We start from the raw sequence: 15,128 nt of genomic DNA on the forward strand, positions 1-15,128 counted from the left end.
TATTCACTGTGTCATCAACCTACGCCTTATTGTAAGAGGCTAGCGACCCATAGCGGTGAAAAAAATGACATAAATTCGCTTTGATGTTCGTTAAAGTTTTTTTTTTATTTCATCCATGATAACGGACACAGGAAGAGAAATGTACCATGATGATAATTAAATATTTTCAATTAAAACATCCTTGTTAAGATAGGAACAATGTGCTATGTTTTTCTTTTAAGAAGAAAGGATGTCATTATTTAAAAATGTGACAATTTTAAGCTACGTAAATATAAGATAAATTGTAAATAAAAACTGCTAAACTGAAGCACAGAGGGTCTGGATCATATGTACTTGCATCCATGATACATTGCAGGACTATTCAAATAAATATTTAGGGAAAAAAAAGCTAGGCATAAGAACATAAAGGATGTACAACATGTAATATATGCTGTACAAAACATTATTTTGTCTTACAAGTATATTTATACCTAAAATCTTAATGTTGAGAAAATAGTTATTGGTCAACTTCACTCATGTGGAGAAAAGTCTAATAAACACTCCATTCCAGAGGCACATGAAACCGTGACCCCAGAATATTTGTTTAACCTTCTGAACAGCGCGGTCACACTCATGTTCTTGAGTAATTTTGGGGTCATTGCTAGCGAAACCCTATTGATAGAGCATTACCAGTGCAGTTTACATAACCTGAAAATGCTGCAGTGCTGCTATAAAACAGGAGTGCTTTTGACAGAAGAGGTCAAACTCTTGTCCTTGTCACATTAAACACAATGTTTATTCGGCTATGTGTGGAATTTCCTCAGTACGAGAGGTCAAATACGCATCTCTGGGCCTGTCCCTTTAAAACATCACTTCCCATTTGAACATGGCCACTTCCTCTTGGAGTTTTTCATGTCTGCTGATCAGTAGAAACCATTTGGTTATTAAGCTGGAAAAGTGTGCTGAACTCCCCTCCGTTTGCTGGAATGTAAGGGGAGTTTATAGAAGGAACGAGAACAGTGATGCCTTTTTGTCCCTCACGAGCCTTCTCGCCTCCTACTTCCCTCTGACATTTCTGCCCTCCCTCTCCTTTACCATTCATCAGCATTTTTCCACCTAAGGAGTCACAGTTTCTTCTCAGAGCCACTGCTCACATGCCACCCAGCTACTGTACCACCCCTTTCACCCAGCGTTGTTCTCTGTTTCTCTGATTCTGCATCAGTCAGCAGCATTTTCTGCCATTTCTCTCTCTCTCTCAGCCAAGTCAGAGAACCTGACCCTATAGCCTTGCAGTGCATCTTTTCCCATGATTCAAGGTTGCGATTCAAAACAAAAATGAAGTTTCATTGGTCCATTTCTTTCACACTACATGGATCATCCTGAATCATATTCCAAAAACCTGGTCCCAGTGGAACTTTTCTGACTGAACCCTGTAATTTAAGTCCAAAATAATGTTTCTAAATTAGAAACAGGCACAAAAACTCAGATAAACAGACACGGACACACAGCAGTTCAACACACACACTGGTTCAACACACACACTGGTTCATTCAAACAGCAACAAATGTGCTGAAGTAAAGAATCTTTCTGTAGACTCACCTGATGGAAGATCCAGCCACGGCCCATTATAAGATTTCTAGCACAGGCTGTCAGGTTTTGATTTTTTATCTGTTGGTATTTGCTAGAACCCATAATGCCATGCATCTAAAAAATAGGCACACAACAGATCCAGCAATATATTTAAACATAGGCATCCAGACCCTTTTGAAGTTTCAGTCATGTCTGACAACTGAATATGCTGGAGTTTGTTTTTGGAGGAGCGAACAACATGTGTCGCAAACAACATGTGGTGATGTAGGGGTTGTTTGATATATTTTTTTAGGCTTTCTGACCCCCAAGACTCAAGTAATCTCTGCAATTCTCAAATTGTGATCCTTGGAGAGTCTTTGGCCGCTCAAACTTTCCTCCTTACCGTGCATTAAGACAATATAGACACACGTCCCCTTCCTGGCAAATTCGTAATATCTTTAGTTGATTGGAACTTCTTAATTATTGCCCTGATGGTCAAAATGGGGATTTTCAGTTATCTTACGATCTTTTGATGCACATCAGAACTATATTCTTTGGTTTTACTCATTGTGATGGATGATTAAGGGAATTTGGCCTTTGTGTTTTCTCATATTTAAACTGATAGCAAGACAATTTTATGTTCCTAGTCACCCTGGTGTGCTAAAAAAAAAGGTAAATATTAATGGGAATATACTTCAGAGATATTTTACTCCTAAAAAAATTTAGAGTGTTTTGTAGAATAACATTTATTTCGTAATGTGATTTACCACTTTCAATTCTTTTACTTCAATGAAAGGTTAGATTTTTGCTAATTTTTTGAATGAGAGACCAAAAAGATAAACAATGCAGATTTATTTTTTACAGACATTTTGATCATATTTACAGAGGCTGATGTACATGTAAACGTATATTTGACAACCAGAAAAACTACAAATCCTGAGAGCTTTCCTTTCTATATTCTTACAACATTCCTCTTTATATCTCTCTCTCTCTCTTTCCTTGTTTCATTCCCTTCCTCCTCAGCTTCCTTGTTTCTTTATTTGCCATGCAGACACCCCCACATTTAGTTCAGCAGCCACTGGAAAAACAGGATCAACCCGAAACGGAGAAAAGACTGAACATGTGAAATGTTTTTTTCCCCTGCAGTCTCAACTTCACAAGAAACAACATAATTTTACAGGATTAAAGCTTTTCTCTATATGTTTGCAATGATATATTGATGGTGTCAAAAAATTCACACTGAAAATTTGGAATTGAACATCCAAATTAATCCTGGAAAACTGTATGATTTTGAAGAATTTCAGTCGGAATCAAAATGTTCTCATTAGAATACTACAAGATCAATTTTTTTTTTTTTTTTATGCAGGGAGAAATTAACCCACAGTAAAACGCTGCCTGGCACTCTGTGTGTATACCCTATTAAAACATAATGAATAGAAATAGCCCAGACCCCATTAATGCTTAGCTTAGGAAAACCAAGGCCTACTGAGGTGTAAAGTATTGACAGAGCAAATCAGGATGTTTTGTCGTATGCAGCATGGTTGAACCTTTGGAAGTCTAAAGATGCTGAAAGAGCACTAAAATTCAATCTAATGGATTTAATAAGCTGCATTGGCCAGGTCACTGCGGTCCTGAACACATGACACAGACACAGATGTACCTCAGATGTACAGCTAGCTTCTGCACAGAGAATGTCAAGTTGTGGGTGGGAAATTGTCAATTGAAATTGAAGGTCATTGTGAAGCCTGGTTCGTTGGAGACAAATAACATAAAGAAGTGTGTGTCCAGTGTTTACTTTGAACACAGGTGCTGACAAAGTCTGAATAAAGACAGGTTTGTTTAGGGTCTTATCAGTATTTCACAGCCAAGCTTTCACAATCAAGCTCACACACAGAGATAGAAAATAATTCAGTGTCAATTTGAAAGAGTACTTCTAAACTTCAGTCACATCTATAGTTATGTTCTAATCTATAGTTCATCTATAGTTCATCTACATCTATAGTTATGTTCTTTTGAAGACCTAATGGCTCAATAGATTGGCCTTGTTCACATTACAGCTTATTCTGGACAAGAACAGTCTAGTTAGAAAGAACGAGACCACCTGATTCTGGCACTAGCAGGTTTATATGAAATAGGTTATGCTACAATAATAGACTGACATGAAAAAATGCAGGTTAAAAAATATTTTTAAGACAAGAGCGTTTAAGTTAGTGAGTGTATATGTATGAAAAATGTAGGTAAATATGAAAATGTTATTTTAATATTATAAAATATATAAAAAATAACATTATATTTTTATTATTAAATAATAAATATTACATATATTAAAAAAACAAGGGGATCTTTAAAGCATAAAGTAAGTTTTATATGATTACTGTAGAGTTGACTGATTATTTTAGTCATTAGTCTGGTCTATAAGTATTTGTGTTAACCTTATTCAAACACTCAAAACTTCAATATGAAACTTTGAATCCTACTTGAAAAGTTGGGTATTTACATCATAACATGAAAATTCACACCGCCTGCTGCTGATCTCTGTCTCACTCAGCATGTGTCATCCACAGCAGTGAGTCAGTGTGTGCGGGAGCTGATGGCTAACGTCATCATGAAGCAGAAAGGGTGAGAAAAGTGCAGTCGTCATCTTAAACGCTCTTCAACTCATAAACATTTCTGTACCAGAGATTAAAAAGGCTCATATTTGCCAAAAAGCTTAAGAGCTAATTGGATTGTCCATGACTTAGAAAGTGAAGTATGCTGTGACTTAATAGCCAGAATCAGATGTGATACCATAAGCAAAGCAGTCAGTCTGTGGCATTGCACCGACACTTTCCAAAATGTTACTACTTATCCATGTCCATACAAAAGCACTGCTATGAAAACTCTAGCACCTCGTCCAAACCATCAATCTACACCGAAGACTTTCTCTGAAACACTTTCAAAAAGGAGAAGCCTCATAAATATATCTTGCTTTTCATTCAAATATGATACTAAGTGAATGGAAGGGAAGTTAACTTGCACTAAAGTAGATAACTTTTTATTCATTAGGCTGGTGTACTATATCCCAGTCTCCGTCTACTCAAAGAGGGATTCCGGTCCAGATCAATGTGAAGTTCAATTTCAACTCCCTTGGCTTCTGATCAAAATGCCATTTTGCCAAAAACAGCACTGAGATCAAATTCATCCACTGATGCCTAACTCGACTTCATAAACAAAAACGATCCATGAGAATTACAGACGGGAATCGATATGATATGATACACTGGGTCAATATGATTCCACAAACACAATGTAACATTTTCCAAAAGTCCTAATTTATTAATAAACTAATAGACATTAATGATGCCATGCCTCAAATTGGGTGATTTGTTATAGGGAGATGTATTATTTTACTTTAAAATCAATCAGAGATAAGATTTACAACTTATAAGCCTGACATAGGGCTGGGCGATATATCGATATAAAAAATATATCGATATATTTTTAGATGCGATATGGAATTAGACCATATCGCATATATCGCGATATAGTTCAAATTTGCGCTGTGATCATTGCTCTCTGCACTGCTTCCCGCACACCCGCCACTGCTCCTCCTCTTTCGAGGGGGGAGGGGCAGGAACAGACGCTCAGCCACTCTTCAACAAACATGGAGGAAGCACATGCCCGGATTAACATAGTTTTGTGCCCTAGGGTGACCACAGTTTAAGTGCCCCCCTCCTCACACTTAATGTGTGAACAATTGAAATTCAGTATTTCTATGAAGACAATAGATGTACATGAACTTACAGCTAAAGTAAAGGCTCACCACAAATACTGCAGGGAATTCAATAAATCCGTGACAAGAATAGCGCGCGTAGACGTCTGTGGGATGGAGACGGAGACAAATCACAACCTGCTATGTGCGTCTGAGCAATGAGCGATCTATCGACTATCGTTAGTCGTTACCTAGCAGCGAATGCAAACAAAATGAAAGTGAAACGAAAATACGCAACTCATATAGGCCTATGATTAGGACCGTGGAGCAGCAGCAGCGCCCCGAACTACTGACAGTAAAATAAAGCCCAGAACTTGCCAGTCGCTGGCCGATCTCGCTCACGATCCAGTTAAGAAATCAGTTGAGATCCATAAGAAATCAATTGAATTCGCCTCAGAATTTTAACATCATTCATCACTACGAGATCCAGCGAGAAACATTCCGATTCCGCGCAGAGTTCTGTTATAAACCATAGATATCAGATCAAACAGCGCTGACGTGGAAACCAGGAGAAACACTTCGCTGCATATGTTAGCTTCAGGGCCTGTGCTAGTTAACATTACTTCTGCTCCTGCCGCCGGTTTCTGAATAAAAAAAGCTCGCGATTGCGGGTACATTATGAATAGTGGCAATGTGCCGTGATTGTTTTTCTTTTTTAAGTTTTCTCTTAGCGCAACCGCTTAACTGACGCCTGTCCGTTTTGAATTAGTCTGATTGACTAATTGGGCGGCAGTGTGTCACTGTGGAATGGACCAAGATCGGGGAGGAGGGGGGCACTTACCAAATCGCAATTATATTTCTTTATTTTTAAATGCATAAATATGTATGTATTAAATATATATGTATCAAATATATAACTATATAATGAATACATATACATTTATAAAATATGAAAAATATATTAAAGGTATAGTATTTGTTTTAATGATTTGGTGCCCCCCATTGGCTGGTGCCCCTGGGCACTCGCCCAGTGTCACATATGGATAATCCGGCCCTGAGGAAGCAACAACGTCTGCGGAGCGTGCGGAGGAATTGGTTAGTAAAAGACGAAGAAGCAGCAGTAGCACCAAAAGCTAAGACACTGGCAAGCTTCTTCAAGCAGCGCACAGCCGCCACCACCACTGTACCAACCAAGAGGGGGGCTATTGAAAATGAACTGTCAAGTTACTTGTAAGTGTGGATAGTGACACTGATCCCCTAAAGTGGTGGAAGGATCATGAAGTTGTCTTTCCAGCTCTGTGCCAACTGGCAAAAAAGTATCTCTTGGTACCAGCTACCAGTTCACCCTCCGAAAGGGTTTTCAGCTGCAGTGGCAATATCGTGACCTGCCACAGAGCATCTCTGAAGCCGGATGCCGTTGACAGGCTGGTGTTTCTCGCACAAAATCTTTAAATGAAGGAGGACACACTTGTCTTTCTTCAAATGTCTACCTCAAGACAGCATTACTGTTTATCAAAGTAAAAAAAGAGGGGGGAAATGTTTGAGTTGATAGTCTGTTTCTGCAACTGGTTGAGACTGTTCAGATAAGAAATTGAGTTAACAAAAAGGAAAAGGTTATCTCAAGCTGATGTTTAAAAAAAAATCTTAAACTGAGCACTTTATTTTGTTCTTTCTTTATATATAAATGCTGCTCATACTAGGGTTTGTCATATTTTATTATTTTGTAATGTTCGTTGGTTATTTGCATCTGTGGATTTGTTAGAAAGGAGAAGACAATCTGTAATTTGATTTTAATAAGTCATTTATAGTTGTCAAACTAAGAAATGTTTGATATTGTACTTTTCTCATAAAAAATATATTTTTTCAGAAAAAGATTGGCCTATTTTATTTTATAGGCTATTTTTATTTAAGAATTTTTTTTTATTTAAATGTGCACCTTATGGAGCTTTGATTTAAAAAAAGGTACTCCTGTTGTTATACAGTATACTGTTTATGTTTACATTTTATTGTTATTGAACAAAGCATTTAATTGTGAACCAGGTGAAGAAACCCGTTTATTATTTATTCATTTGATTTTGCAACTGTTCACCGAAATAGCCAGTTTCAATAAAACTACTTGTGACATGTCATATTTGGCTTTGACTTTGATAAAAGTCAAAGATGATAAAATTGGCAAAAACCCAAATAAAATAAGGGAGGAGAGACATGAGCAATATCAAGGAACAAAAACATATCGAAAAATACTCTTAGTACTTGGTTGCCTGTATGCAACCACCCATATCACCTAGAAACCTATAGTAATGCTATAAAAATCACCAAGAATAAAATAGATATCACCCATAACCCCGTAAAACTACTTAGAAAGAACACCCTAGCTATCACCCAGAACACCTTAAAACCACTTAGAACAGCCTACATATTACCCTGAACCCCCATAGATCACCCTGAACCCTATAAAAACCACCCGCTTCATAAAAACTAATTAACACCATAGAAATAATATGATCATCTGAAATCATAAGACAGAGATCACCAAGAACACCCTAGAGATCACAGAACCCCTTAAAAACACTTAGAACACACATGAAATCCAGCTGAACCCGTTAGAAACCACATAGAACACACTAGAGATTAGTCACAGAACACACCCCCCCCCCCCCCCAATAGAGAAAAACCCACTAGAGAAAAACCCACTAGAAACCCAGAACCCCACCTAAAATACCAGATCAACCAAAACCCCAGCAACAGAATAGCAACAGCCTACAGACCAATCAGAACACTCAACTCAACTCAACTAGGATTGCCATAGAAATCACTCAGACCAGGATAATTTCTGACCAGGATCGGTAAATCTATGCCACTGGAATTGAAACAGTCACTATAGTACATCAGTGAGATAACTAAGCATTATTCTGACTCCATACATGATTACATTGCACTCTGTCTGCCTGGTTTACTGGTACATTCTAGAACCACAGAAGCTTTTAACGGCTAAGTTACAGATCAATGTCTATTCAACACATGAATAGACAACAATAGATATGCATATAGGGAACAACATGAAAGAAAAAAAGAGACAGATATGGGAAAGGAAGAGATACAGAGAGCAGGAAAGGAGAGCAAGAACGTGATGTGCTAACAAGAACAAAACAGGGCTATTTACGGAAGGTGAAAGTCACTGCAGAGCTCAATGACAGAAGCCTAATTGGACAGTTCTATATAGCCACAGGATAAAGTACATTAAGTTTGAGTCTCACATTCACTTACTGAACCAAATCACATTTCATCTTAGACTCCTTACACATATTTCTCATCTCTTAAGTTACCTGATAACATGAGGGTCCCACTACTGCTGGAGCGCCGCAGCATGCGGAGGCCCTCGGACCAGGAGCGGGACTTGGGCAGGCGGCGGAAGAACCGTCCCAGGCGCTTGGAGACCTGTCCAAAGCAGGCGCTGGCCACCGCCTCCTCTGTCCCCATCTCCGGCAGCATGACCGCCGCTATCTGTGGCCTGTTGCGGCCATGACCCAAGTGCCACCACTGAGTCCCGCTCCAGGTGCCGGTCCGTGAGCGGCCGCCGTCCCGGCTATGGCTGGGCGCCTGCGGCTCCGTTGCGTCGTGGTGTGGGCTCCCTGCGCCAGTCGCTCCTGTGTGTCCACCATCGCAGGGCTGCGCTCGGTTTTGTGTTGTGCACTGAATGCCCCCCTCCCTGCCTTTCTGCCACCCTGCACCCCTACCCTCTGACACAATCCCCCCCTCCGCTGACTGGTATTCTCTCTCCTGTTCTTCTCTCTCTGCGTCCGTGCTCCTGTTTTTCTCACGCAGTGCAGAACTCGTACCAGCTCAGACTGCACCCACTCATCCTGCTCTCTGCAGCATGTTTTTCATTGAATCCTTAAAGGCACAGCCGCACTGCACTCTTGCCTCCAACTCTCCTTTTCCTCTCCCTCCCTGTCCTTCTCTCTCCTTCTCGATCGATCTCTCTCCCTTCCTCCCTCTACGCCTCTCTCCTGTCACTCTGTGCCATCATGCCACTTCCTGTGTGAGAGCACACTCCAACGCTTTGAGAAACCTGTTGTCCTGAAGGACAACTCAAGATCTGAACACACTAGCCCTCCGTTCTGCATCTTCCTCCTTTTCTCTTGTGTGTCTGAAAATAAAAATAAATGAGAGTAGCGTCTTCCTCCATTTCTTTCAACTACAACTACCTCACCTGCCCCTCATGAGTGGCTCCTTGAACATATTCCAATTTAGCATTTTGTTGTTGACTATGATAGATGGGGTGGCACATTTCCTGTTGTCCACACCCCAGGTCCCCAGAAGAGAGAATGAGTCTGAGAGAGATAGAGGTATAGAGAAGTGGCCAAGGGCAGCCTAATTATAGCCGAAGATATAACTCCCAACAGCCCTGTCACACTTTTGCATACTCACTCCTCCGTTTCAGTAAGAACTGCTCCTTACATCCCCATCACACATCTTCATAAAAACGCACGAAACAGCCCACTCTAAACCTCCAACTCAAACTGACTGTGCGATACTAAACTGATCAGACCATTAAAGCCTTCATGCAATATAGCTTGAATAGCTGCCTATCCAGCCTATGAACACCGTGAAGTCACAGAACTGAAACAGGAAGTGATTTAACAGGCCCAGTCCATCGGTAGCTTGAGGTGAATGTTGCATTAAGAAAGTAGACAAAGCTTCTCCTGTATAACTGTGTTTCAACAAGGTTAACTCTGTGCACACCGAACCACTAAAACATCTACAGCATGAATAACAAGTTTTCAATAGGTTCTTGTTGAGCACACAGTCAAGCTTGTGCCAGGGGTTTGATTTGGAAGTACTCAACTTTTTTTAGAGGTTCTCCAATTGTGCTTAACTGAAAAAAAGAATGGAAATGGGATTTAAGAGCTATGAATGTTAATTTATCTGACAGCTGAATTAAAAGGACGGCCAATAATAATGCATATATAAGATCCCATGTCTCTCTCCTAATAAGTTGAAGCCTAGTCCTAAATGCCAGCAGTTTAAACAATATTTCAGGCCTTTCTATACTTTTATGTGTGGATGCTGAGCTTCTGAAAGTCAAAAAGTAAATTAAATCATTACATATCATCATTTCACCTTCCCAGTAGCATCCCTTTACCTCAACAAATGGAAGACCTTACTCTTTCTATCATTATAATCTGTCTGAAACTTTTAATTAAAAATCAATCCAATGTCTGACTGGCATCCATAAGCTGTAATCCATTTGCAATATGGCTAAACACAGTTTTACTCAAGCATGGATTAAACACAAAAGGCAGACAGGCAACATCCTCAGACGGATGGGTGCAGAATTGGGTGGGGGAGGTCGCCAAAATCCCGAGCCAGATTAGACGCATAAAGCCAGACTAAAGAAGGAGAGAGCATGTAAGACTGATGCTTTGAGATAGGCCCATGCAGTGAGGAACCCTTTTTTAAGACACCAACTCACTCACTGAGTCACACTAGCAGGGAGTTGGAGCATCACGTGAACAGGCTATTAGAGGAGAATTCACTTATTCTCCTTGACTAAACCTTGAGACCTTGTCTATCCCTGTTGTGACTCAGCATATAACTTATGATACACGTCATGTAAAGTGAATATAATTCAGAAACAGAACTCTATAATGGTAGTACTAAACACAATAGAGCATGCATTATGTCTTTCACAATCCGTTTAGATATGCATTTGTGCAACTTAAGACTAATGAGAGGTTTCAGGAATTGACAGTGTGTGTTGGCTGAGCAAGAAAGAGCCCTGAAGAACATTTTATAGCTTAAAGGATATTCTTTCTTAGCACAAGACATTTCAGATATTTTTCTCATAAAATTCTTTGAATTCTGAAAGAGAATATTGTATCATATGGTAAGAGGATGCATTGTTTTTTTTGTTTTTTTTAAATGCTTTTTTTATCCTGGTTTTTATCCAAAATTGGTTCCAAATTAGTCCAAAAAATATTTTAAAATTAAATAAATTAGCCAACAAAACTATAAGGGTAAGATCGGGAATTAATAGCTCCCTTTTAACATAACAATTGCAGGTTAACACTTTTTAAAGTGTAAAGCAATAAAAAATACTGTGAACTTTTGGTGTCTTAGTAAATGAGTGAAGTCTGTCATAATTTACTCACCCGTATGTCTTTTCAAACCTGTATGACTTTCTGGAGAACATAAAAAATATATTTTGAAACTCAATGGGGTACAAACAACATTGTACTTTCATTGTACGGACAAAAACATCTTATATTTTCTTCTGTGTTCTGCAGAAAATCATACAGGTTTGGAACAGCATGAGAGGGAGTAAATGATGACAGAACTACTTTTCAGTTGAACTCTCCCTTTAAGGTTTTTTTTCTCTCAGGAGAAACTTCTGAGAATCAGGTGACTTGAGCAAAAAATCTTCATTTGTTCTCATTTGAATCGTATTGTTGTCTAGGATAAACAATTGACATATTTAAGAGATCTCATTTGTGTTTTTTCTTTCCTTTGGGAGAGAGTATGAGAACAAAGGGGCTGTTTACTGACGAACGCAACCACTGATGTTCTCTGACTGCCTCTTTCATTCAGTGTGTATAATTATAGGCTGTGTGCACTAAAATGGTAATCTGTAGTAGTCAAGACGCTCCATCTTTAGCCTGTTTGCACCACCGCAACCTCTTAAATACACCAATTCCCAGCATGCTCCAAGACACTTCTAAACAAAACAGCAACAATTACAAACTACAATGTTGTGCTTTACCCATGAGTGACTTTTGGTCATGTACAATAACTCTGCTAGGGGCGTCTCAGAATACTGTATTACAGAGCAAACAAAGCAATGGAGGCATATCAGGACATGCTCATGGAATGCTACACAAAACCCCTATGAACTGAAAACGGTCAAATTTACCAATTGGAAAACCCCAAGGCATCTCATACTGAATCTCAGTTACAAACCACAACAAAACTACCAGGAAAAATTAGACCCAACCCTGGCATTTACAATGAAAGGTTGAGGAGAAAGAGGAACAAGCACTTAAAACTCCTATAGTTTCAATGAAAATAGTAGAACTCAATGAATATGATAAGGAGGTTCTGCAAACACTTTCAACATTTTTAATAGTTCCGTATGAGAGAGATACAATATTCTGCTTAAATGGCTGCGCATGTCAAATTTTATATAAGGGGCATCAATTCCGTCATTGCGTCTGTTAGCACTCTCTTTTTGCTCCATACCTGACTTTCTTCTGCTAAACATAAAAGTTGATATTTGGAAGAATTCTGCAACCATTTTAGTCCATACAACTAAAGTCAATGGGTCTAAAACAGCATTGGACCCCACTGAATTTCATTGTATGGGCAGAAGAAAGAAAGCCATAATAAATGAATAGGAACGGACTGAGCGAGGGTTAAAGAGATGCCCAAATTTGACTTTTCACTGCACCGGAAAGGCAGAACAGTCATTGGGTTTAATGTATAATCTCAGAATCATCCTTAACTTCTAAATAATACACTCTATAAACCCCTGCAATTTCACTGTCTGACTTTTATCAAGCCGTTCGCTGCAGTAGTACATTTCCCAAATGAAAACTGCTGACACGCTGCTAACTCAGCAACGTTTTACACACACACACACACACACACACACGACCGAACAGATGCACCATGTGCACACAGACTGACAAAAACCCAAAACTTAACACACAAACACTCTATTCTCAGTGTGCATCAGGGTAAATGCATTGATTTCAGATCCCGGTATGACATTACAGCACTGTATGAGGTAATTTCTCAAATAAACTGCGTTGGCTGAGCTTTTTTAAAGCTACTGTCATTGTATTCTACGTCATTCACAGATTTCTGTATATCATGCTAAATAAAACAGCACTTGATTTAAGCTCTCTTTTACAAATCTGTTCAAGGAAGTTTTATTTATAACAGAGGTTTTTGCCATTAAGAAACGCCGCTTAAGAGAAATAGCTGTCCTTTAGCAAAAAGAAAATTTAATAATTGAATTAGCTGAAGTGCATGATTGGACAGTGGAGAGCAGCAACAATGGTGCAACAGCAATGCCATTAAATCACGCAAAGAGAGTTAGCCTTTAAGATTAAGAAAAATCCAAAATAATTCAAGCATTTAGGTGCACCAAGGCAAATGTACCTTACTCACATGCTTCAAATGTTAGTCATTCCTATCTCTACTAGCAAGAAAATCATCTGGAGGGGCTCATCACAATCCCACCTCCCCTTCATATACAACTAATCAAATTATGACAAAAAACGAAACAGAAAAACAAACAATGACCTCTGCTGGGAACTCCCCCCTCATCCTCCCTAAACCACCACATGTATCAGCATGCTTCATCTTAATTAAACACACTGGAAGTTCCTATAACACTGGAGCAACAGTGGAGCAAGCAACACTACAAACAACCCCTTCAGCAAAAAAATACCAGAAAAACCAACACTTGAGGCCTACTATATAAACATTATGGACTTTTGTCAGTGTTTCTCTTCGCTGTCATTTTTCTTTCTTGTTTCACAACTATCTATCTCATGGTTCTGATATAAAAGTATCAGTATGCTGAAAACATAATGATAAATAAGCAAAAACTGTTTATCTCTCTACAGTCCATTCATCTATCATCAGTTCATTCTACAGTATCTATCCCCCATCAGTCCAGCCATTCATCTGTCTATCCATCCATCCATCCAGTCATTCCTCTAACATCCGTCTTTTCATCCATTCATACATCCACCAATCTGATCATCAATCCATCTTGCATTCATCTATCTATCCATTCATCCATCCATCTCTCTTAACCATCAATCCCTCCATCCATTCACCTAACATCCATCTATCTATCTATATATCTATCTATCTGATTTATCTATCCATTCATCCATCGAACCCTCTCTCCACCCATCCAACATTATTTCTACCTATCCGTCGGTTCATCCATCTGTCAATCCATCCACCTATCTATCTATCTATCTATCTATCTATCTATCTATCTATCTATCTATCTATCTATCTATCTATCTATCTATCTATCTATCTATCTATCTATCTATCGTCAGGTGAGCAGATAGCCGTTTCTTACTTTGACACTTGAGTGCAGCGCTGTTGATCTGACGGCTGCAGGCGTCGCACCAGTCCTGACTCAGCCTCCTGGAGGTGAAGATGTGGCCCTCTCCCCTCTCCGCCTTCACCCTCGGGTCTCTCGGGGTGAAGATGGACCATGCCTCCATCCTCAGAGGCTCGCTTCGCATCTTCACTACTCCTGACCTTGCCTGTGTAAGCCTGTCGATCTGCAGTCCCTCCAGTTCGTCTGGCGAGCAGCTTAAGTTTGACCGTGAAGAAGAATTGCGAACTACTTGCGGTGATGAAGACGTGTGGATCTTTGCCGTGTCCTTCACGGAGCTTCTCCGGCTCCCGGCGCTGTGTCTGCGAAATATTCCGTTATTATTATTTGCGTTCTCTCGGTCCATATCCACAACAGATCCGTCCATATTACTACGTGGCGTAACGGCACTAGTGCCTCGGTTGTGTGATGCTGAAGGCGGCTCGTGATTGAATAACACGAGCGATGCTGAGACTGCGGCTCTCGCGCTGTCCACATCACTCGCTCTGTTTCGCATGATCTTCTCCAGCGACCATTTACGCGAGAATTTCTTTCTTTCGCTCGACTTCAGTTTGTGGAGAAGTTTCTGATCCGGGTCGAGGTGGTGTTGAGCAGGGTGCTGTCCTAAAGCGACGGACGCCATGCCTTTCGGCAGGAGTTGTATGTGTGCGCTGAATACAAACTAAATTGAAGCGCCAGCGGCGAGTGTGTGACGTGCACACTGAACCAGCCGCGCGCTTTAAATGTCACTAGAATAGCGGG

At 39.8% G+C, this 15,128-nt stretch overlaps 1 protein-coding gene across 2 annotated transcripts in view; it reads right to left on the minus strand.

Annotated features, from left to right (window-relative positions):
• rassf5 (Ras association domain family member 5) overlaps positions 1–15,084 on the minus strand; it is a 42,218-nt gene extending 27,134 nt beyond the window's left edge. The window contains exon 1 of one of the 2 annotated variants that reach the window (XM_077203318.1): positions 14,346–15,084. In XM_077203318.1, coding sequence (XP_077059433.1) covers positions 14,346–15,009 — 664 coding nt within the window. In that variant the 5' untranslated portion in view covers positions 15,010–15,084. Of the gene's footprint in view, positions 1–8,565; positions 9,207–14,345 lie in introns of those variants that run through there. The other variant, XM_077203319.1, reaches the window with a different exon arrangement.
• Between the last annotated feature and the right edge of the window lie 44 nt (positions 15,085–15,128).

Source organism: Siphateles boraxobius, unplaced genomic scaffold, assembly GCF_051911475.1.
Source record: "Siphateles boraxobius isolate OS27281-9 unplaced genomic scaffold, OSU_SipBor_1 5, whole genome shotgun sequence".
In the NCBI taxonomy this organism is placed as follows: Eukaryota; Metazoa; Chordata; class Actinopteri; order Cypriniformes; family Leuciscidae; genus Siphateles; species Siphateles boraxobius.